We start from the raw sequence: 22,723 nt of genomic DNA, 5'->3' as shown, positions 1-22,723 counted from the left end.
TTTTTTATTTGTTTTTTTGTAAGTGTAAATTTTCATTAATTAAAAGAAAAGGAGGCTGAGATATCCCCTCGTACAAAGAAAAAAAGAAAAGAGGCAAAAGCAAGTACAATAGATCCTCAAAAGAGAATACCATCTGAATGCAAAATCCTAAAAATACTCCAACAAAATGTCTACTCAATGTGGACCAGAAAGCATAGAAGACTCAAGATCTCCAAAAACACAACTTGGGAAGTACTTTTCTTATCTTGAAATACCATTTCATTTCCCTCTTTTCAAAGACCCCAATCAATGGCCGATGGAGGAATAATCCAAAGGTGTCTTTTTCTAAAGGAGAAGATATTGTGGGTCCACTCATTTTGCCATTGGAGAGTCCATTAGTTGTCTAGATTATGTGCAAATGAAAATAATATTATTTTATGTCCAGAATTCTTAGCATAAATGAAAATAATATTATTTTATGTCTAGAATTCTTAGTGAGTTTTTACAAATTATTTCTTACCCTCCTTGTAATGCCATTAAAATTTAATACGTATATTGAGAAATTAAGTCACTATATTGACCTACTTTCTTATTTAATTTTTAAATTTTTTTATTAAAAATAAATCGTAATATTGTTGATCTAAAATAATGATTTTCTAAAATGAGAATTTGACAAATGAAATATACAATTTAAGGAACCTTATCATGATTATGATTGAAAAATTAGAATATTTAGTCAAAATATATAAAATTCAAAATTCTATAAAAATCTCTTTTGGTCAAATGGATGTTATCTTTGAGTTCAAAAGTATCGAAAGACGTAGTTTAGACTGTAAGCACGCTTAAATCCGAATATAATGAGATAAGTTATGAAAATATTAATTTTATAAAGAAATCTTAGGACGTAAAAGGTATTTTAGTCAATAAAGAAAAATCGTTGAGGAATTTCAAAATTTTGAAATGCATCGTTCGAATTGGTCTAATGTAATGAATATAACGAAAAAAAGAAAAAAATATTGAAAAAATATTATTTAATTATTTTACTATTATTAAAATAAAATATTTTTATAAAATTAGGTTTAATTATAATTATTTTTATAAGAGGGATATATTTGAAATTATGAAAGTATTAAAGGGGTAAGGTGTAATTAACTTAAATATAAATATTATTATTTTATATCATATTATATTGTAATATATTATAAGTTATAATGTGTTAACAGATTATTTACCCACATATATTAATTTTATATATTATAATATAACTTAATGTTCATTCATACTGCAAGAAAGAAACAGAAATAGAAACAGAGACAGAGACAGAGACAAGTGGATTTTGATAGTAGGTTCGTGTACGTTATCTTCGATCGAGATTAAAATGTGTTTCAGATGTGAATTAAGATCTGACATTGAATAACAAAATATCCATGACGTCGAAATTTACTTAATCACTGGAATATTTTGTCAAATCGTCGAATAAATTAGTTAGAAAAATCATTTTAATGTTGTAGGGATGTGTAAAACCCAACTACGAAAGTAGAAAACTTATAATTTCAAATTCGTAGTATAATTTTTAATGGAATCTGTTTTATTTCACTTTTGATAATTAGTTTCAAATTTATTATGATATAAATTTAAAATTCATGCATCGAATTATAAAATAATTCGTTTTATATCTTTTATCTGATATTTTAATATTGTGAAATAAAAAATAAATGAATTTGGACAAATATAACCAGAAAATCAATTTGAAATAAAATGATTTTTATAGTAATTTTCATAAAGTGTTTATTTTAAAAATTGTTAAGACGCACGATTTTGAAAGTGTATTTTTATTGGGTAATAATTTATAAAAAAAATGATGAAATACTTAAGTTTAAAATGTAATCCAGAATGAAAGTCTCAATTGTTTAGAATAAAAAAATGAGATTCTCGATTGGTTGGAATCAAGAATGAGATTCTCGGCTGTATGTGCTTGTGTTGAGGAATTTTCAAGTTTAAAGTATTTTTGAGCATTGTGTAATAAAGAATGGGATGCAATTAGGATGGTAACCGTGAGATGTTGTACCTGCATGTTTACTACTTTATGATTTACTGTTTTAAATATATTATTGCATATTTATAATTTTAGAATACCTAGGAAGATTGTCACACTTGCAAATATATATATATATATATATATATATTATTTTTGTTATCCATTAAAGAGATGATCAATACCTATACGATTAATCGATAACTCTTTTCGGAAACAATCAATTAATTTAGAATAATAAATATTTGATATTCTCTCTAGTAGTATGGGATACCACTTGAAAATATCATTGTACCTATAATTTGAAAATTTTCCTATTTTATCTTTATTGAAAAATAATAAATTGTATTGTGAAGATGACTTGTACATGACTAAATTGATTGAGGACACATGCATATCACAAAGGTATGATAAAACTAGTTTGTCAAATGATCATTTATAATTTATAGTAGTTAAATGATTGATCTCCATTAGGAATCAACGGCCAACCTGAGTCGAAAAACACAATCAACCAATTATGATAAATTGTCAGACTAATCATAAAATCAGGAACTAACGGTAAGTTCTACATTGGTTAAGTACTAGAGCATCAATATACAGATCGATACTTTTGTATCGATCGTATACTTCGTCCTTCTTATCAAATATACCATCAAGATTGATATTTTTATGTTTATGTTTCTTTTGATTTTTTATTAAATGAAAATATTTTATTACTGTTTTATTAAAGATTAGCATATTTCGAGTGTTATTTATTTTTGTTTACTTATTTAAAAACCCGCATTATATATAATAGATTAACTTTTTATCCATTCATATTAGGACTATTAATTTGAAATGTAAGTCTAATATTGAGTAATTTTCTTGTTACTCACCTTACCAACAAAATATTATAGATATCCTAGTTATCGAAATGCCTATTCTGATAGAGAACATTATATAAAGGGATCGTAAGATTATGATGATAAACACTAGTTCTTCTATATGTGAACTGAAATTGAAATTTAGTGGAACTATTTTGTGTACTTTTGAACTTTCTTGTATATATTAGCATTATGTGTGTTGTGTCTTCTTGTACGTATATGTCCAGAGTGAAAAATTAGTGTTTATGACGTAAATAACTGTCGATTGATATGTAATTGATGTATGTACATTTCTGGATTGTAATTATAATTTTTTTTTTTGTTTATTTGAAATGGTATATATATTCGTTATGATATGATGGTTGGAATACAATAGATATATCGATTTTTATTATATATATATATATATATTTCTACATGTGAAAATTTTTCATAAGTTCAATTTTTAGAAAAAAATTTGTTAAAATTATTTAGAAAAAATTCATATCGTATTTAAGCTTTGAAGATCTTGACTTTTGATTTATTCTATTTTATGTTTTGCTCCATCCTTGAAATTTGAGAAAATCTAGATCTTAAATCTGGGGAATGACAATGCTATCAAGAGCGCTTTTAACCATTTTTTCTTGGATGCCTAGCCCAAGCTTTTCATCTTAAAATCAAAGAATGAACTTAGTAGGTTGACTAGAAATTGGAAGAGTAAAATAAGTTGAATTCTGGATGAGTTTAGGTTCGATAACCTTGGCCTGAATATTTGAGAAGCTCTCTCTCTGGCTTCTTTTTGTGATAATAAGGGTCATGTTCTTCATCCTCAGATTTCATTTTAGAACAATTTCAGAAAAATACAAATCGTGGATGGAATGCAATTGTACTTACAATACACAAGCTCTTTCTTTCCCAATTATATTGAATCCTAGTCTAATCAAAGTTATCATAAATTTATTTTGTTGGAGAACAATTATGCTTTCAATGAAAATATAAATGGACTAAAATAATTGACCTAGAAATAATTAAATAGTTAAAGCATGAGACAGATTCTACCCGATTGAAAGATGATGCACTCTTCGTTCTTGTATATAAAGAAAGAAGCTTTAAATATGAAAAAATCACGACTTCTTAAAAGGAAAAAAAAAGGGGGGGCTTTTTGAGTTTCCAAAGAGGTGCAACAAAAGACATTAACGCAAAGAGATGCACTTGCATTAACAGGTGCTTCAAGAAATGCATAAATTGCAGAGGACATCATCGAAGGTTTCAATGATAAGAACCAATAGTTACCACTAGAAGTTGTAAATATCGAAGATTTTTATTCAAATAGCATTTAACCAACAAGTTCACACAAGGGAAGGTGTTTCCTAGAAACCAATGAAGTCTAATTTCCCCAACGTGAGAAGCATGTAAGAAATGATATGGAAAACATTGTATGCAACATTCAAGAAATAGTTAGGGAAGCATGGTCGTATCTCGTCACCATTGAAAAATATTAGATTAAGATATCCCTGAATAAACTTTGATTGTGGATTCAAGTTCAGCTTCATCATCATCCCTGAATACCTTATCCCAAAGGTTTAGGGTCACTTGAACAAATCTTGTTCCTTAATTCAATTCTATGCAGAGTCACATCTTCTATTACTAAAACTGTGTTCATATCTGCTTTCACTACCTCAATCTAATATCTTTTGGGTCTTCCTCTCGTTTTTGTTAGAATCTTCAACTTGCATATTCCTTCTAACTGAAGTTGTAATCAGCTTTCGTTGAATGTGCTCAAACCATCTCAGTTGACTTTATCTCAGTTTATCTCCTATCAAAGCTACTCCTATGAATACACTATGGTGTCAGCAATATATCAATTCAGAAGAACAGTAACAGTTAGCGTTTTCACTTTGTCTTCTTAATACACCTTCAATTTTATTTCCACACATGACCCATACATACTCCAGGATCGCACTGATAAATTGAAGCTAAATAAGGATAGGCTGCCGTGGACAAGGAACCAAGATGGAAAATGTTACCAGTTCTTTCTAAACACTTTTACATGCATCCTCTAGATCTCCAGTAATGTGTTTATCTAAAGTCCCCTCCAAAGTGGCATTCTTTATACATGGACAGCAACTTAGGAATAGATAAATATGTGAAGCTGTAAAAAGATTATTGTGGACTTTTGTTAGTGGTGGGATCAGTTGATCATCTCCTTCTTCATTATTACTTGGCTAAGGTAGTTCGAGGTACCCTATTTTCTCTGTTTAGGATTAACTGGAACTTGCCAAGATTAGTCATTGATAGCTTTCAAAGTTTCTTCATTTTCTTTTCTTTAGAGGTTAGGTTTTGTTGGTAGGAAAGAAGCAAAGGAAGAGAGGATGAGGATCAAGAGATTATCCATCCTATCAAATCCCTTATGTAAGAGTGGTACTTAGTATCTAGGATTTTAAGGTGGCCTTTCTGTGACAACTACATGGGTAGATGAAATTCCATTGTGTATGGGAGAGGATAGAGCACTTTCACCTCAGACACCAAGCAAATCATATCAAATATAAATTTTGACTAGTACGAACAATGAATTCAAGGCGGTGGTTTCACATGATAGTAGAATCCTAGGTGTTCGTTAGTGAAAGTTTATAGTCAAGTAAAGTTTCCTTTTCTTTATTTTTGAACAAGAAGTTTGATTTTGAATTCAGTGAAGAATTATTTGTTTATTTCTCTCTATCCTGCTTTTTGTTTCAAAACTAGCTCGATCTACACCTGTTCCAATATAGGAAAACCACTGCTATGGAATGTACATTTATACTAAATGTGTGTGTGGGGGGGGGGGGGGGAATCAATTCTCAGGTACATCAAGTTCTGTATAGGGAATAAATTCATTGGGAGCATGAAAAATATGAAGGCATGAATGACATTGTAGAAAAGAAAATCAGCAAGAAACTCATCCAGATATCATCATTTCTTGCTGGAATGTACAGTACAAAAAAATAATAATAATAATAAAGTCATGAAGCAAAAGTAAGAATTGGATTTAATTTCAACTGAACACTACAAAATTTTGACTTACACATATATCTCCAATGCCCAATGAAGTTCACACTTATCCACACCCCAAAAAAAATGTGTCGTAACATCTCCAACATTACTAAGACTATTCAAGCTGACAATATCATGTCAATCCAAAGGCTGCTTGATCATTAATATCCGTATAAGAGAACCAAGGCACAACTTCTCAAATTTGCAGTGAAGTAACACATCCTTGACAAGATCTGAAGAGATCAGTACATTGTCTTTAAACAAAAAATTTAATCCTAACCCAACTTCAGAATCCATAAAGGCACTTGTTCTTGCAGTAACATTCTTGCTTTCTGAGTGAAAATTACATTCCATTGGCACAACCACCCTATTTCCTGAATTTTCGCATTTGTTAGCTTCCTTGAGCTGGAAAAGATCCACATCTGGACAAGCGCAAAATTTTCCATGATTTTCTTCTTTTAATTTCCCATCGGAGAACTCTGAGTTGTTGATATTTTCAGCAACACAAAATTCTCTAACTGCTGATAGAAGACTAACAGAACACGATGCAACAACATCATGAACATCCTCTACCGTCCAACAGCTACCAATTGTCTCCCTCTTATGAATAAGAATTTTTCGAATCAGAACATACACCGCATGTAAGCAGTCAGAGCAACAGCTGTACAAACATGTCACCCCAGAGGCAGCCAAACCATCGCTATTTTTGTTTAAGGTAAAGTTCACATCTCCAACAATTTCTTCAGGATTAGGCACACCACCCTCAGATGGGAGACCCATCTCTGCCGTTGACAAACCGTTACACTGGTAGCTGACTTTTCTGGCACTTGAGTTCATAATGCCAACCGTTCCATCGTGAATGCACACACCATCACCCGAAGGGAGAACGGATTCTTTCACCTCTAGACCATTAGATTGTTTTGAGGACCCAAAACCTTCACGACACATTGCAATATGATTTGTCTTATTCTGTGCATTCAAAGTGTTTTCACTGGCCAATGGATCCACAGTTGAGGAAGAACTTTGAAAATGTAAACCAGGAGAAGAATGAACCAAGGAAGCCATCCGTTGAAAAGGGTCTTCGGAGATTGTCAATCTCACCTCAGAATTAGCCAGACCAAGATGAGTAACTCCTTTGTTGGAATCTACAAATTCACTATTGTCAGTTTCCAGTCTTTGGGAACCATGTTCCGGCACATTCACTTCATGGGAGCCTTTTTGAGAAATATTTGGCTTGCATGCATTACTTCCAACAGGACTACACTTAGATGCATCATAATTATCCGGAAACCCAATCATTGTTCCAGGGTTTGACAGTGGCACTTGATTGTCCCGATCTAAACTGCAAAGCAAGGAAATAATGTCAGGTGGTAAACTTGTGGCGATAAATTGGAAGCGAAGTAACAGTAATAAAACAACCATACCTCCGTAGTGTGTAAGCCCAACTGTTTACCATGTCTTCCAGAAAAGCCACTTGTGATAGAAGGCGAAGAAACCGATATCTATCTCTTCCACCCAGAATTTTAGCATTAACCCATCCAACTAAAAGCTCCAGAACTTTATGAACTTCAAAGGAAACGTCTCTTACTGATGTGTAAACACCTTTATATGCCAACATGCCAACAGCCATTAGGCCTCTAACTACACCAGAATATTCTTTGTTCTTAAGATTGCCAGAGCTACATCCAACAGGTAGCTTTTCTGATGAGTTATTGGGACGTATGATACAAGCATTAAAAGGCCAACCTTTCCAAGGTCCATTTATGTCTGTAAAAGGTCCTTCTTTTAACTTTGATGTAACCCAACAAAGTTCAGCAAAATGAGGATATCGAAGAATTTGATATCCAAATGTGGATATTGCTAACAGCAAGCTTGATTTACCTTTTACATTTCTATTGGTGGAGTAAATTATCGGAACAGAATCTTGGGGATAATGTTGTCTAAACCCATCTTCCTGGCAATCAGAAGTTTTCAATATCGGAGGACATTGCACATCACCATTTATGTGGTCCAGTACTTTATTACCATTACAAGAAGCATCTCCCTTAGAAGTTGTCCTTCTAGAAATCACTGGCTCGGGGCAGTCAATGGTTGCACCATTCAAAGTATCGTGAAGTTCAATTGTTGGATTACCTTCGGTGGCATCACAAATTTTATATTCCTTTGGCGTATTGCCATTATGAGCTCTGTGATGAATCATCTGAACATACTGTTGAACTAAACCCCATAATAACTCAGTCGCAGAAGAATCGATCACAGTGTCACAACTGAAATTCCCATCAATCTGCACTAGGAATCTTGGTACTGTGTGTTCTGAAGGAGCTGAATCATTACAATTTACCACATCACTTGTGAAGAACTGACCAATTCTAAGAGGGAGATCTTGACTTGGCAACTCAGAAGTAGCCTGCAGGCACCCCGAAAAAAAAAAAAAAAGACAAATTTCGAACAGTTCTTTCCCACATAACAAAATATGAGTTGCCAAGGGAAAAAAAAAACAGAACAAAAATGTAAGAAATAAACTACCAGCAGCAACAAAATTACAAAACATATTGTGAACAGTACTAGTTGCTGAAATAAGCATAGATGATGGAAAAGATCAAGTGGACATGGAACCAGTTGGAGTTTTGATATGCAATGTCCTAGAAAAACTTTTTTAATTTTGATAAACTTAACCTTGTTTTCAGCAATTCATGGGTGGATGTCACAGACGATGAATCAATCTTTTTTCCCCAAAACTGACACTATATCTTCCAACATGCATAAAAACTCTTTCATTTGTGTTTGGAAGAAGCCATTACTAGAGATGGCAATGACATCCCCTTGTTGTATGCTTATTACTAGAGTTCGCCTGTCCCTACGACACAGCCATCCTCCTTGGGGTTAATGGGTAAAAGTGGAAAAAAATAAAGTTAAGGGGTTTTATAAAAAAAAATTGGAGGTAGGGGTTGGGGGTAAAAGACAAAAAATAATAAGTAGGTTAAAGGGGTAAAAGAGAGATTATAGTAAAGTTAGAGGGGGTAAAGAATAAAGACAATAAAGTGAACTCCACATCATGATTATCCCCACATCACTGTGACACGTGTCTCCTACAAAACTATGGTAACTATGAACGATAGGACGTTAATCTCTCACAAAACTGTAGCAATGGTGGACCCTACAGTTGTGTTTTGTTATATAATTATGATTGACTTTTTCTGTTTATCTTTTTCAATTTTTCAGAGAAGATTCCGACTCTAAATCATTCGATTGGCCACAAAAGAACCTGGTAAATACAAGGCGTAGGAATAGCATATGTTATGAAAGATTGAGTGAGTTTTTAAGAACCATTTGAATCAAGTATTGAAGAAGATGGTTTTCAAAAAGGCCAACCATGTTTGATTACAATTTACTTCACTTTTTGACTGGAAAAAAATATTATTGATTTCTACTCTATTCGCAAGGCTAGTGGTGAATCAGTAACCATCTCCCGCTTCATTATGACTTGGCTAGGGAAGTTCACTTGTTCTTCTCCCTCCTTGAGATGAGTTGGATTTTGCCAGGGTCTATGACAGATTTTTTCAAAGTTCGTTCACTGTTGCATCCTCTTCTAGTCTGCTGCTTTGGAGGTTTCTCTCGTTTGTGGTTTGTTGCAACTACGAAGAAAATAAATTGAAGGGGCTGTTAAGGGAAAAGAGGAATAGGCACAATGTTTAAGCTCTCATGTACGAAGGGTCTTTTATCTATGATTGTACTATTGTAGAGTGCTTTCTTCGTAGATTTTGTATTTGCATGGGATCTCATCGTTTAATGAGGAGACAAGCTTTTCTGTAATCAGAACGATCCCTCTCAGGTACAATCATTTGATCTAAGTCAGTCCCCTCTAAAGTTTCATTTTTCATTTGGTTGGCTTCTCGTGGTAGAATTCTAACGATGGACAATTTAATTACCCGGGGTTGGATCACTCCCAATTGTTGTCCCCTTTGTTTGAGGGAAGGGGAATCTATTGATCATATTCTTTTGCATTGTTCCTTTTCTTACAATATCTGGACTTACTTTCTTGGTCTATTCTGTATTAATTGGGTCTTTCCTCGTTGTTGATTGAATGGACCAGTAATGCTTTCCACACCAGGAAAAGGTTCCTGTGGGCAGTGCTTCCCTCAGCTATTGCTTGGGGGTATGGAATGGGAGAAACAACAGGGTGTTCAATAGTAAGATTAAAAGCTCTCATATAGGTATCTTGGAAATCTTGAGCCTCCTTTACCTTTGGTCTAAACAGAACATAGAATTTGCAGGGATTACTTTTGATGATTTTGTTTTTAGATGGAGTTCTTTATGTAATCACTAACACTGTAGCTTTTTGTTTTCTTGTTATCCCTTGTGAGGCTCTCTCGGCCTCTTTGTAAACTCTTTTTCCTGTTCTCAATATATTACACTTATCAAAAAATAAATAAAAGGTATACTAAAAAAAACAGAGTATGAAGGGAACCAATATCAAATCGCTATGAAATTCAACCGCAATAGGACACAATTCTTTGGGGAAGAGAACGTAGAAAAAAAAAGTTCTGCTAGTGGTCCAGTCAAAACACCCACAAGAACAAAAGAAAAATTCCCTTTATAATGCTCATTTCACAAATATTTACAAGAAAGCAAAAAAAAAAAAAAGAATAAGAATAGCCTCAACAACAAAATAAATCAAAAACTTAAATGTAATCCTAGCACTACTTGCCCTAAATCCCAACACTTGCCTTACTACTAAATTCCTACCAACTTTTGAGGCCCAGAAAAAAAAAAAAAAAAAAGTCTCAACAAAAGCATAGAAATAACATTTTAGGAGAAGGAGCTCTTTGCAACATCAAACAGATTACTAAGCGGAGATTCAACCAATAAGTTTTGACCCTTGGTAGCTGACTGCTTTATTCTCCCCTTGTAAAATATAAAAAATCCTCAGAGTTTCAGTATGAGGGATTATTTCTCCAACCATCCTTCTTCCCCTTGTAAAATAAAAATCATCCTTGAGTTTCAATATGAAGGATGATTTCTCCAACCATCCTTTCACTTGTTGGAAGTTGATTGTGTAGACCAATTTTGTCCCATCAGTTATATTTCCACTTCAACGTTCCGATATAAGGTCTAATTGCTAACAAATCTTGCCAAGACAGTTTTTCTCAACCATACTAAAATAACTAAAACATGGTTGCAAATGATTGAAGAATTCAGTTAAACCCCTGATCACTCAATATCCTAGTCATCAACTAATGTTAACTGATGACCTGATCCCAAAAACCGCCTTTAAGAAGAATTGTTTGATGGCAATTTTATGATGTCCAACTCAATGGAGACAATTGGAATTTCTAAACAATTGCCGAGAATAGATCAAACACTATTGTTTCCCTACACTCTACTTCGCATACAAGATCCAAAAAAGAATTATTTTCCTTGGAACCATGATTCAACTTAGCATGATGTCTTGGTTGAGACGTATCGTTCAGGTAAAGTGCCACAAAGATACAAAAGGGTATATATCATCTTGTACTAAAAAATTCAATTAACTAAAAGTTGACAATGACTGGAAAAGGTGTTGTTTATAGTTTTTTTTTTTTATAAATGTAAATTGTATAAATGAAAAGAAGATAGGGAGGCTGAGGTAACCCCCAAACAACAAGATTCGAGAAACAAGGGAAAAGAAGAAAGAAAGCAAAAATACACGTCCCACGGGGAGCTAACTGTCACCAAAAATATCCCAATTAAAAATAAAATCTTGGAAACACACTCCCTCAAAGTCTTTACTCATCTTTGACCACAAGAAGAGAAGCCCCAAAATCTCTAAGATCACTGTATGAGACGAGCTTTCCTTGCAATGGAATACCCTGTTGTTGCACTCTCTCTCCAAAGACCCCAAGCAATGGCAAAAAGCAGGATAGCCCAGAGAAGCCTCTTTCTAGAATAGAAGATATTGAAGCTCCACCCCTCTAGAAGTTCAGAAAAAGATAAGGGAAAAACCCAATCCACCTGGAAGCGAGATAAGAAAAACATCCAAAAACTTGGGTAACAAACTCCCCATCCCTAGAACAAAGAAAACAAAAGTTTGGAGTAATCCACCCTCGATTGATCAAATTATCCAAAGTGAAAATTCTACCCAAAGAGGCAAGCCATAGAAAGAACGACACCTTAGAAGGAACATGAGCGGACCAAACAACAGATGGTGAGAACGAAACCTCACCCGACGGCAACAAACAATAATAGAAAGACTTAACAGAGAACTTCTTATCCTTAGCCTTGACCCACTCCCTTCTGTCCTGCTCGTTCTCTCTGAATTGGATCGAATTAAGGAGATCTAGAAGAGATGTAACCTCCGTCAATTCCCAATCATTGAAGTTCCTCCTAAATACCAGATCCCAAGAGTCCGTATTCCCGTACCGAATCAAACACTGCCTTACAAAGTTTTTTTTTTCAAAGAGCAAGCGTACAAGGATGGAAATTGAGTAGTTGAAGTGGCATTATTTCATTAAACACCATAACTTTTTTTTATGGGTAAAGACAATTCACACGGCATAATTTTAGCTTATTAAGCATTATTATTATTATTATTAAAGGATTCAAAATGCAAAAAGGATTAGAACAGCCCTAACTTCTTAATGGTCGATAAGACCAAACCAAGGGAGAAAGGATGAAAGGGTGACAACAATGTGGATACCAACCATACAACTTCGATCCCACAAAACACCACTAGTAACATGGAACACCAATTACCACACTACATCTTCCTAAAGGGTCCCACCTCAAAGAATGCCCCTTTGAATTCTTCATACAACTTCCCTCAAGGAAAAAGATTTGTCATTACAGCCATAAGAGTATCTTGTAGGGACCCCTAAAACCCCTTCAAAGACTCTTATGTTGCGCTCCTTCCGAAAGCTCCAACATATCGTAAATGGAAGCTTAATCCATTGGATCCCTCCTCAAGCATTGAATGGGTGACACAATGAGCTGGGAAATAGGCTAGCCACTGAGGAAGGAAGAGTCCAACAAATATTGAATAGAGTGAAAAAGTGGGCCCACATTGACGAAGCTAAATGAGTCAAAATGTTAACTTGGTTACTATGAATACATTTCAATGTGCAAAGACATCGCGATTGTTGCACTAGAAAATACCTAAAAGCGAGTTAGTTAAACAACGCAGAAATTTCACAAGTCATAGTCAGACCTCATAATAAGTGACAAAGAATAATATGAAACAAAGTTTTGGATGCTTGCTCAAAGTAATCAAAGCTCTAAACTTTCATAGAAGAACTGAAAGCTATGATGTTTCTGCTTAACCAAAGTATATAGTCTATAAGAATTAGGTGAACGTCAACTGATATATAATAACTGTAATCGAGTCACAATCATACCAGAATCATCAAGGATGCAGGCAAACACATGGAATCCACTTGCTCGATAAATGAATTCCATGCCCATGAGGCAGTTTTCTGAGAATCATGGAGCGGGTCTGTATCTGCTGATTTGCATGTATTCTCAGAGAAATAACTCTCCTTCTCATCAACTTGATGCTGTGTCTCCATAGCCCACAAATCAATTCTGGGCATGTAAATTAAGCACAGGCCCTTGCTCGCACATTTTACTGCCGAAGAAAAAAAGATAGATGTGAGGATCACCAGACATGGAATAAAGTTATAAGCAGCCTAATGCTACATGCACGAATTCTTGCATGCAATTGTTTACCATGTTCATGCATATTGTGGCATCAGCATTTAAGTTGAATGAGCTCAAAGCAATTCAAGAAGCAACCCATAAAATTTCTATACTCATGAAAAGAATAACAATATTCAAAAGCTCCAACGCACAGCAGGATTACTATCTGTGGAAACAATATAATATTTACATATATAGATGTATTGATAAGTAATAATATATTTTATATTATATTCCCGACGTCAATCAACCCAGTAACTTTGAACAGATCTACATTCAGCTTTGTACCTAGCAGTAATAATAGAAAAACTATCTGAAGTTGCTGTGAATAAATTTCCGAAAAACAGATTGCAGTGGATTAATAAAAACATTAAGAATTGAAATCCAACAAATACATAGAGAATACAACAAGGAAGAAAAATATCCTTGTGTTCATCAGCAAAGCCTTATCCCAACAATTTGAAGAAGTTGGCAACATGAATCCTGTTTCACCATTCAGTCTTGAACAACGAAGCGTAATTCAAATGAAGAGATTTGGCAAACGCTCTACACTGACTGTCAATGTGATGCAATCAGGGCAGAAGATTCATCCTAACATTCAATCAAGACATAGTATATATTATAAAAAAAATACAGCAAATAGTAGATGCGTAACATAAGAGGATTATTAGTTAAGAAATCAAGGTAGATGCAAGAACAACTGTTGTTCATGGAGGATTTTGATGTTAGTCTAGGAGTAATTAGAAATGTGTTTCCCTTACATGATACATTTTTCTATAACTTTGACAAAATATTCCTCCGTTACCAATCAAAAGTTAGGTGCAATAACAGTAGAAAGAATTCAGTATCTAAAGTCAAAACCAAACTCAACAAAGAGAATGGGACAAAGATATGGAAAGTTGAAAGCTATTAATAACTGATATCGAGAAAGGTTGGCAATTGGAACAACAGAAATCCCCTTGATTTAAGAGGATTTAAGGGAAAATGTTTCATGGTAATGATGGTAGAAAAAACCAAAAGTAATGAAAACTAGGATGTACAAGGCTCAAAAGGTAGAAGGCTGAATATAAATAGTTGAATATACATAGGCGCTTGTTAGAACCAAAACCACAAAGGCTAAGTTGGATAAACAACAACACCGCTCTGTTTTTCAGTGTCCTATGGTCTTCCTTTGTTATACTTCTATATAGGTCTACTTGGCCTCCTTCGGTTTGTTGTAATGATTTTATATTGGAAAACAATAAAAAACACAGCTTGTTCAAGAAGAATTGAGAAGAATAATTGTCTAGTCTCAATCTGAGAGCTTGGCAGGAATTTATAACAATAAAAGAGTTAAAAGACAAAAACCCTTACAAGAAATAAAAGAATAAAAACTATTACTAAACAACTAGGACTAAAATAACACTAGATTATTTCCAATAGTCTGCAGAATAGAATAAATTCCTTTTAAATGAATTTAGGAGCAATCACTGAGAATAATAAACAGTAAGCTGACACTTTTCAGGGCTTCCCCGATCAACTAAACACTACAATTTAGCATAAGTCAAACATCAAATTAAAGAGTAACAAGAACAAGAGCACTTCTAAAGTTCCACTTCATCACATTTGCTCGATTCAAACAAAACCCTAGCAAGTGAACTGAACTTCTGACTAACATTCAAACCTTGTTCTGCACAAATGTCAAAATCAAATAGAAAATGGTCGAAATGTATGGACATGTAAAACTATCAAATTAGTATTTCTCCAATACTCCACATCATGATGGTTGTCCAACAGTGGAATTTAGTGCAAGAGCTATTCAACTACACTTGTTGAAATATAACTTTGTGGTAAGAAAACATACGTAATATGTGGGTCATGCCTTCAACAACATCTCCATGTCCTTCTTGGGAAATTGTAGCCAAATTAACCTTTTGAATCTCAACACACCCCACAAAACCCTGGAGAAGACAAGCAGCAAGATGTTGTTGGCCAGATTTGGGACATCCAGAAATCAATACTCGGAATCCTGATGTTTTGTTCTGCAACAAACTAGTACGAGCACCAGCATGACTAATTTTGAAACGTTCAAAGTTCTCATTACCAAAATCAGTATCATCAATCAATGCATCAGAATCAGCAAAAGTAGATGGAACAATTACAAGGCCAGCACAAGAAAGATTTCTTGCTATTTTCCTTGCAACTTCTGCTTCTTGAATTAAATCAGGAAGATGGGACCACCAGAAATCACTAGACATTTTCAACTTCTCCAAAGCAGAAACAATAACACTTTTTATAAGTTTTGCAGCTCTATAAAGAGAAGCAGGCAACCATATGCGTTCATCAAGATAAAGTGAAACAAGCAAGCGGGATAATGGCTGCAGCAGACAAGGAATAAAATGAGTATGAAGAGGAGAGGAAACCACATCATTTGCAGCCATTCCCGCTTCTCTACGAGAACATGGAGGAGGGGCGTGCGCAAGAGCATCCAACCAATCCCTTTCTTCCACGTGAAAGGACGGAAGAGAAGGGCGACTACCATTACTAGTGTTCTTTTCCACAGCAGACATGAGTTCTTGCAAAGCACAGCTCCTCTTCAAAGCAACCATCGCTGCTTGAGTACAAAGAGCCTGTAAGTCTGCACCAGCAAAGCCAGCAGTTTGTCGTGCAATCCACTTGAGCAATGATCCAGATAATGGTTTAGGCCACCTTTGAGTATGAAGTGCTAGAATAGCAGCTCTGTCATCAACTGATGGCAACGGAAAGTAAATTTCCCTATCAAATCTTCCAGGTCGTCTCAAAGCAGGATCAATGGCCTCAGGACGATTCGTTGCACCAATTACCATGACTGAACCTCGAGATTTTAGACCATCCATTAGGGCTAGTAAAGTGGAAACAACTGAATTATGTGTTTGATCTTGCTGCCTTGTGCGACAAGGTGCTAACCCATCAATCTCATCAAAAAATATTATAGACGGCTGAGATCTCTCAGCAACCTGAAACAAGAGTCTTAGCTGGCGCTCAGCATCACCAACATACTTTCCTAAACAATCTGCACCCTTACGAGCAAAATAAGCAATCCGCTTGTCACCTCGAGCACATGAACTGATCAATGCACGTACAATTAGAGTTTTACCTGTCCCAGGATAACCATGTAAGAGAACTCCTCTAGGAGGTGTAAGCCCTAGAGAACTAAAGAACTCGGGATATAGAAGAGGCAATATAACAACCTCCTTCATGCTTTGGATGACATCCTGAAGACCAGCAACAGATTCCCAACCCTGACACGGTTTTTCATTTTCAGAGGAAGAACCCCCAATGTATACAGGTGCAATTCTCATGATATCACGATTAAGCCTCTTGCCTTCACGTTTCAAAAATTCTTCATCTTCACCACAGTTCTCTAACCATTTTTCTTCTGCCTCAAAATCCTTCCGCCAAGCATCATGCGAAAGCTTCCTAATTTCTAACTTCATTTTCTTAGCTTTCAATTTTTTCAGTCGGTGCAAATAATGATCTCCCTGAGGTTGGAAAAGGTATCTATGATCTATGCAAGCTATGAGAAATTTGCGATGATCAAAGATGCAACCATCAGCTCGTCCGCAAGGCTACAGCAGCAAAGATTGAATATGAGCAAAAAAAAATTGGAAAGAAAAATGAAAACACCAATTCAAAATTCACAAGAAAAAAAAAAAAATGCCTAGTAGGAAAAATATTATACAACCAAGTGGTAAGTTTTAGGACACCGATCAACACGACATCCAATGGTTGCTCCTGGCCTCCCACAGCGACTGCATTTCAATGCTCTTCCACGGCAAAGTGCTGCTCTGACATTTTTTAGGCATCCAAGACCAGCAAAATACACCTGAAAAACCACAAATTTCATAGGAATTTTTTTTTTAAAGGAGCATTTACTAAAAAAAATCAAAACAGTAAAATAAATTAATCAAGTGGGTGGACAAAAACGTTCAGAAGGAGCAGTTCCTATTACCCTTCTATTAACGCACGCACACGCATACGTTTTACAAGATTATATGTCAGAACTGGTAATTCTACAAATATACAGCCTATAGGAAAAATCCATCGGCAAGTTTGTGCGAAGAATAGCTCAAAGAAAAAAATTAAGACTAAAGCAATAACCAAATTTATTGGAATAAGGCAAAGATACTGATGATAATCAATAAACAAATTACACATCAATCTTGTGAAAGAAGATGACTGTTTTTGGTCGGGAAACAGTAGCTGAATTAACATGAACATAGATGAATTTAAAATTGAGACTTTAAATATGAAATGGCAGGAGAACAAAACCTTGAAGGAGAAAATGAAGGTCATCCATTCTTGAAATGATCCATTACACCATCTTCTTGTTTCACCAATTCTCAGAATCATAAACAACATCTCCCTCTTTCCTATCATGAGAAGCTTGGATGGCATTTAAAGTTGTTTCGAAAGCAACTTTTATATTTAGAGACACTATTGTGGCACCGCAGACACTTAGGAACTAGCTAGGAATTTGTGATACAAAAATACAGCCTAATCTAACAATGCCAAAATAGCAGTTGTCAATACCGTCATCAACAAATCCCTATCCCCAAATTTTAGAACGGCTGAACAACTTGTTCATCCATTCAATTCTATCTAAAGCAATGTCTTTTGTTATTGCAGGTGTACTCATTACAGCTCTCACAATCATAATCCACATTGTTTTCGATCTTCCTTGCTCTTTTAGAACCTTTAACTTGCATGTTCCTTCTAACTAAGGATGTAATTGGACTTCATTGCACATGACCAAACCATCTCAATCAACTTCTTCAACAACTTATATTGGTGCGACTCCATCAACTCATATTTGATCTTATAATATCTGCACTTCAATTTTATCCCTTTTCCTTTTCCTGTTTCACACTGATCTTTTATTTTGCTATTTAACATCCATAAAACCATTTACATGACCAACCCTTGATACCTAAGCCTTCAAAAAACAAATTTCTTTGATAGGCAAGATTTTGATCCCAGGTTCGTGTTATCATGGTTTAAAATCTTGCTTCGTTCAGTTGTTTCGGTTTTTTCAAAAACCGAAACATTACTGAAAAATTCCAAGACAAACGAGACATTCCGATACATTACTATAAACATCTGAGAAGTCTTTTAGAAGAGACCTAGGTCAAGGGCATGTTATTCTTTAAAAACACGGGTATCTCAAATATTTACAAAATGTGAAGGGGATCTGTCTAACTAAGACAGTCTTTAAGAGAAGACCGCGGTCAAGAGCATGTTGTCCCTTTGAGAACATAGATTTCTCAAATCTCAAATATGAAAACGAAACCAAGGAGAGAGAGAGAGAAGAAGATGGGAAGGATCTAACCTGAAACTGTGCAGCTCCGACGATCCAAGTAGGCAGGTACTTCTTTTTCTTCTCTCTCTTCACCCTCTTTATCTATGTTTCTTCTGGATCTCCCACTCTTTTTTCAAGAAATATCAACTGAAACTTGCAATGTTCTGATTCTGTACTCGTTTCTTCTCAGAATGTTGAATATTCAAAATGTTTCGTACGAAACATACCTAAATGTAACAAAATTTTAAATCATGCATGTTATTACCACACAACTTTGCAACCTCACCAAGGTGGCACCTTCTATGATGTCCCAATTTTGAGAAAGTGATTTCTCAACTAAGTGGTGTGATACCTCTCAATGTTGTGACTAGAATTTAGCTTGGAGCAAATTGGAGTGATAAGCCTTTTCAATCCAATTCCATTACATTTTCTTCTATTTATTCTATTCTTCTTTTATATTTTATGTATTACATCCAATCAACCAACCTTTATTACCTATTCATACCCTTCAACTGCACTAACTTTTGAACTTCATGCTCATACTAGTCCCTAAAATCTTAAAATTCATGTCATACATCAAACTTTGTATTAGAGCTTCCGCATCTTACTTGTCCTACATCAAACAGGTGTAAAACGTTCGATCACCCATTAAATCCTATTCCTTTCTCTTCCTTCATTGTGCAATATAAGAAGCTTTTATACTTGGTGTTTGAGTGGGAAGAAAAGGGAGTCTCTTAATCATCATAGGTTGTTGGTGACATCCATGGTTGAAAGTTTCCTACCATTTCGTAGTATTTTGGCAAAAAAATTCGATTTTTGACATACCAAAACAAAACAATGCAAAATTTCGATGGTATTGCAATGTTTCGATATATTTCAGAATGCTTCGTGAAACATACCAAAATATATTGGTAGTTAGGACATACACTAAAATCTTATCCTGACATTCAAATTTTGAATGTTTAGAAATGTTTTGGAATGTTTTCCAAAACGTATAAAAAAAAAAAAAATACCAAATGCAATATTTTGATATCAAATCAACTATTAAACAAATTTTTTAACTTATAAGATTCATTCAACCAAATAAAAGGACTTAAGTGTTTGAGAAAACCAGTAGATCCTATACAGAGATCCTAAATGTATTGAGGCATTTTTTTAAAGAAATCATTTTATTTTCAGAGGTGTGATAAGTGCAAAGAAACAAGTACAACTCATGTCAAGTAAATATCACCAAATTACCTATAATAATAAATAAAAAAGTAAATATCACCAAATGATAAAAACCAATAACAGGTTTCTTGGAGATCCTGGGCTTGCTATATCTTCGGTCTAAACAGAACATAGAGTTCGCGGGTGTTTCTTTTGATGACTTTGTATTTAGATGGAACTCCTTATGTAATCACTAATGTTACTCATTTCTTTTCTTTGCTTTCATATTGAGGCTTTCTCGGCCTCCTTGTAATCCGTTTTCTCCCTTTCAATATTGTATACTTTTCAAAAAAAAAAAAATTAACACCTAAACATATTCATGCAAATGCTTATTAATTATATTCATCCACCTCATACAACATCAGTACAAATAAAAGAAGGGAGCTAACTACCTAAAGTGTGTACAGCCAGCGAAAAAATGGTACCTCTAGTAATCGGCATGTTTACTATTTATAACACATAAAAAATAACTCATGCATCCACAGCTTTCCTCAAGCAAACCAGAAGCATGAAGCTTAATAAGAAAAGCAGCTAAGTCGGTGAATCCCACCTCTGGACTCCAAACAGCACAGTGTTGGTGAACCCAGACATCAGCAATACCAAAACGATCATGTATTGGACCCAAGAGTCGTCCGAGCCAGCCAGGTTCATCACCAAATCCATCCCATATGTCATAATTAGCCTCCTCTGAAGATGATGACCCACCATAGGCATCATCGTCACTCTCAGCAAAATCCCGAACCAACCTCTTTGGAGGTTTGCCATCGGTACCTCTTCCACACAAACCGCATCTCCGCCCTTCTCTTATGCGTGGTGGCTTGTCAAGTGTACTAGTTGAGAACTGTTTCGACTCAACCACCTTTATAACATTCTCATCTTCGGAAGGTTTGCAGACAAGCTTGTTATGGTGGGCATTGTTGCTGCCATGAGATCCTCCGTCTGCTACCACGGTATTGATATCCAAACAATTTCCTCCTTTCTCATGTTCGGATTGCTCTAGCAGCCTATCACTTTGCTCCAATGCCTCCAAACCCTTACTCCCACTCTGCTCCTCGTCCAACCGTAAGTTATCCACCATTTTGCTCTCCCCTGTCTCAATTACTTGTATTGAACTATCATCAACAACCACCCTATCATTTCCATCATCCGTTGCACTTGTCAAGAGCACACCGTCTTCCTCATCTGAGTGCAATAACATCTCTTCCACATTCGTCTCGTTTTCATCTTCATTTCCGTTAGACAACCCAATTGATTGATCTTCCTTCTTAGCACCTACCGATCCTTTAGCGTTACCACTACCTGAAACGCTCTTCGACTTCGCTAGGGTTGACTTTCCCTTCTCATATCCTTCTCTCTTATCACCAATTTCTCCGTCCATCGCCTTCAATTCTTCTCTAATCCCATCGGACTCATCAAAAAGCTTCCTTTTACCATGGGGAGACGACCCCTTTTTCTTCAACGCTAAACTAGCATTGTCAACCCTAGATCTGAGCCTCAATCTCCAACTGCCCTGTTCCTCTGACTCATCGTAATTCGAAACCTGCAAAGGCTTCTCCAATCGTTCCTCCCCATCTTTCCTCTCAACAAACCCATCATTCTTCTTACTCAAACTCACCCCACTATTATCGATTTTCCGTCTTTTCTTCACAGGTGACGGTGATGCATCAAGTACAACCGGTGCTCTCCTAACACGAGAGCTTCGACGAAGCAATTCAGGTCCCAAATCAACACTCCCCGAACCTCCTCCATTATTCTCTCTATTTGATTCAACTTCAATCACTCGATTCCTAGTATACTCCTTCTCACATATGTTATCAAGTCTCTTCTGCTTCTTCCGAGTCCGAAATCGATCAGACCCAGACGAAGACGATCGATTCGGATTCCTTCGGTTACGAGCTTTTTCCGGAGAAACGGGTGAATACTGAGACACTCTCATGACAAGAAACAGAAACAGAGACAAAAAAATAAAATAAACAAAGATAGAGATACAAAGAGAGAAGTTTTGATCGATTGATTGTTGGATTAAAGACTCAAGAAACGAAGATAGAAATCAAAACTGACCTAGATTTTTTTTCGATATTTTTCGATCGATCGATCGATCGTTGCAGATAGAAGAAGACGAACGAAAGCCTAGAAATCGATCTGTTTGTTTCGGATCTTGTGGGTTTCGCGAAGACTAGGGCGGAAGCAAAGCTGTAATAAGTAGAGAAGAAAACTAAAATCTCGTCTTGAACAAGTATTTTTGAGTATTTATAGGTATAGGGGTTTTGGGTTTTTTTATTTTTTTTGTTTCTTTCCGTTTTCCCACCAAACGTTATAGCTGATAGAAAGAGTGGTGTTGTGTATGCGTGTGACAACGGCTACAAAATATCAGTTTTGGAATGATGTTGTTTATAGGTATAGGGGGCTAGGGTTTTTTTTTTTATTTTTCCCCCCAGCAGTTGCCTTAAAAATGTAATTAGGGCTAGTATTTTTTAAGTTGAGAAAAAAAAAATTATGAAAATTTGTATCTCAATTTTGTTTGATTTTAGATTTGAGCGTTGATTTTGTAACTCAAAAACACATTAACATGGTGGATGCAAGAATTGTAAAAAATTTCCCGCGAGATACACAATTGCACATGTTTTATGGGGATGTGTG

At 35.2% G+C, this 22,723-nt stretch overlaps 1 protein-coding gene across 1 annotated transcript; it reads right to left on the bottom strand.

Annotated features, from left to right (window-relative positions):
- Positions 1–5,828: 5,828 nt before the first annotated feature.
- On the bottom strand, positions 5,829–22,378 carry LOC147387643 (P-loop containing nucleoside triphosphate hydrolases superfamily protein). Its single transcript, XM_086420000.1, has 6 exons — positions 20,634–22,378; positions 17,261–17,401; positions 15,401–17,144; positions 13,257–13,486; positions 7,311–8,293; positions 5,829–7,228 (listed from the first exon to the last, which is right to left on the bottom strand). Exons 1-6 carry the CDS (start codon positions 22,017–22,019, stop codon positions 6,025–6,027), a joined length of 5,688 nt encoding a protein of 1,895 aa, XP_086276126.1. The 5' UTR covers positions 22,020–22,378; the 3' UTR covers positions 5,829–6,024.
- Positions 22,379–22,723: the final 345 nt, after the last annotated feature.

The sequence above is a fragment of the Akebia trifoliata genome, chromosome 13, assembly GCF_017979445.1.
Source record: "Akebia trifoliata isolate Shusen 1 chromosome 13, ASM1797944v1, whole genome shotgun sequence".
NCBI lineage: Eukaryota > Viridiplantae > Streptophyta > Magnoliopsida > Ranunculales > Lardizabalaceae > Akebia > Akebia trifoliata.
The sequence above is the reverse complement of the archived record's forward strand: the minus strand, read 5'-3'. Positions and strand labels throughout refer to the sequence as shown.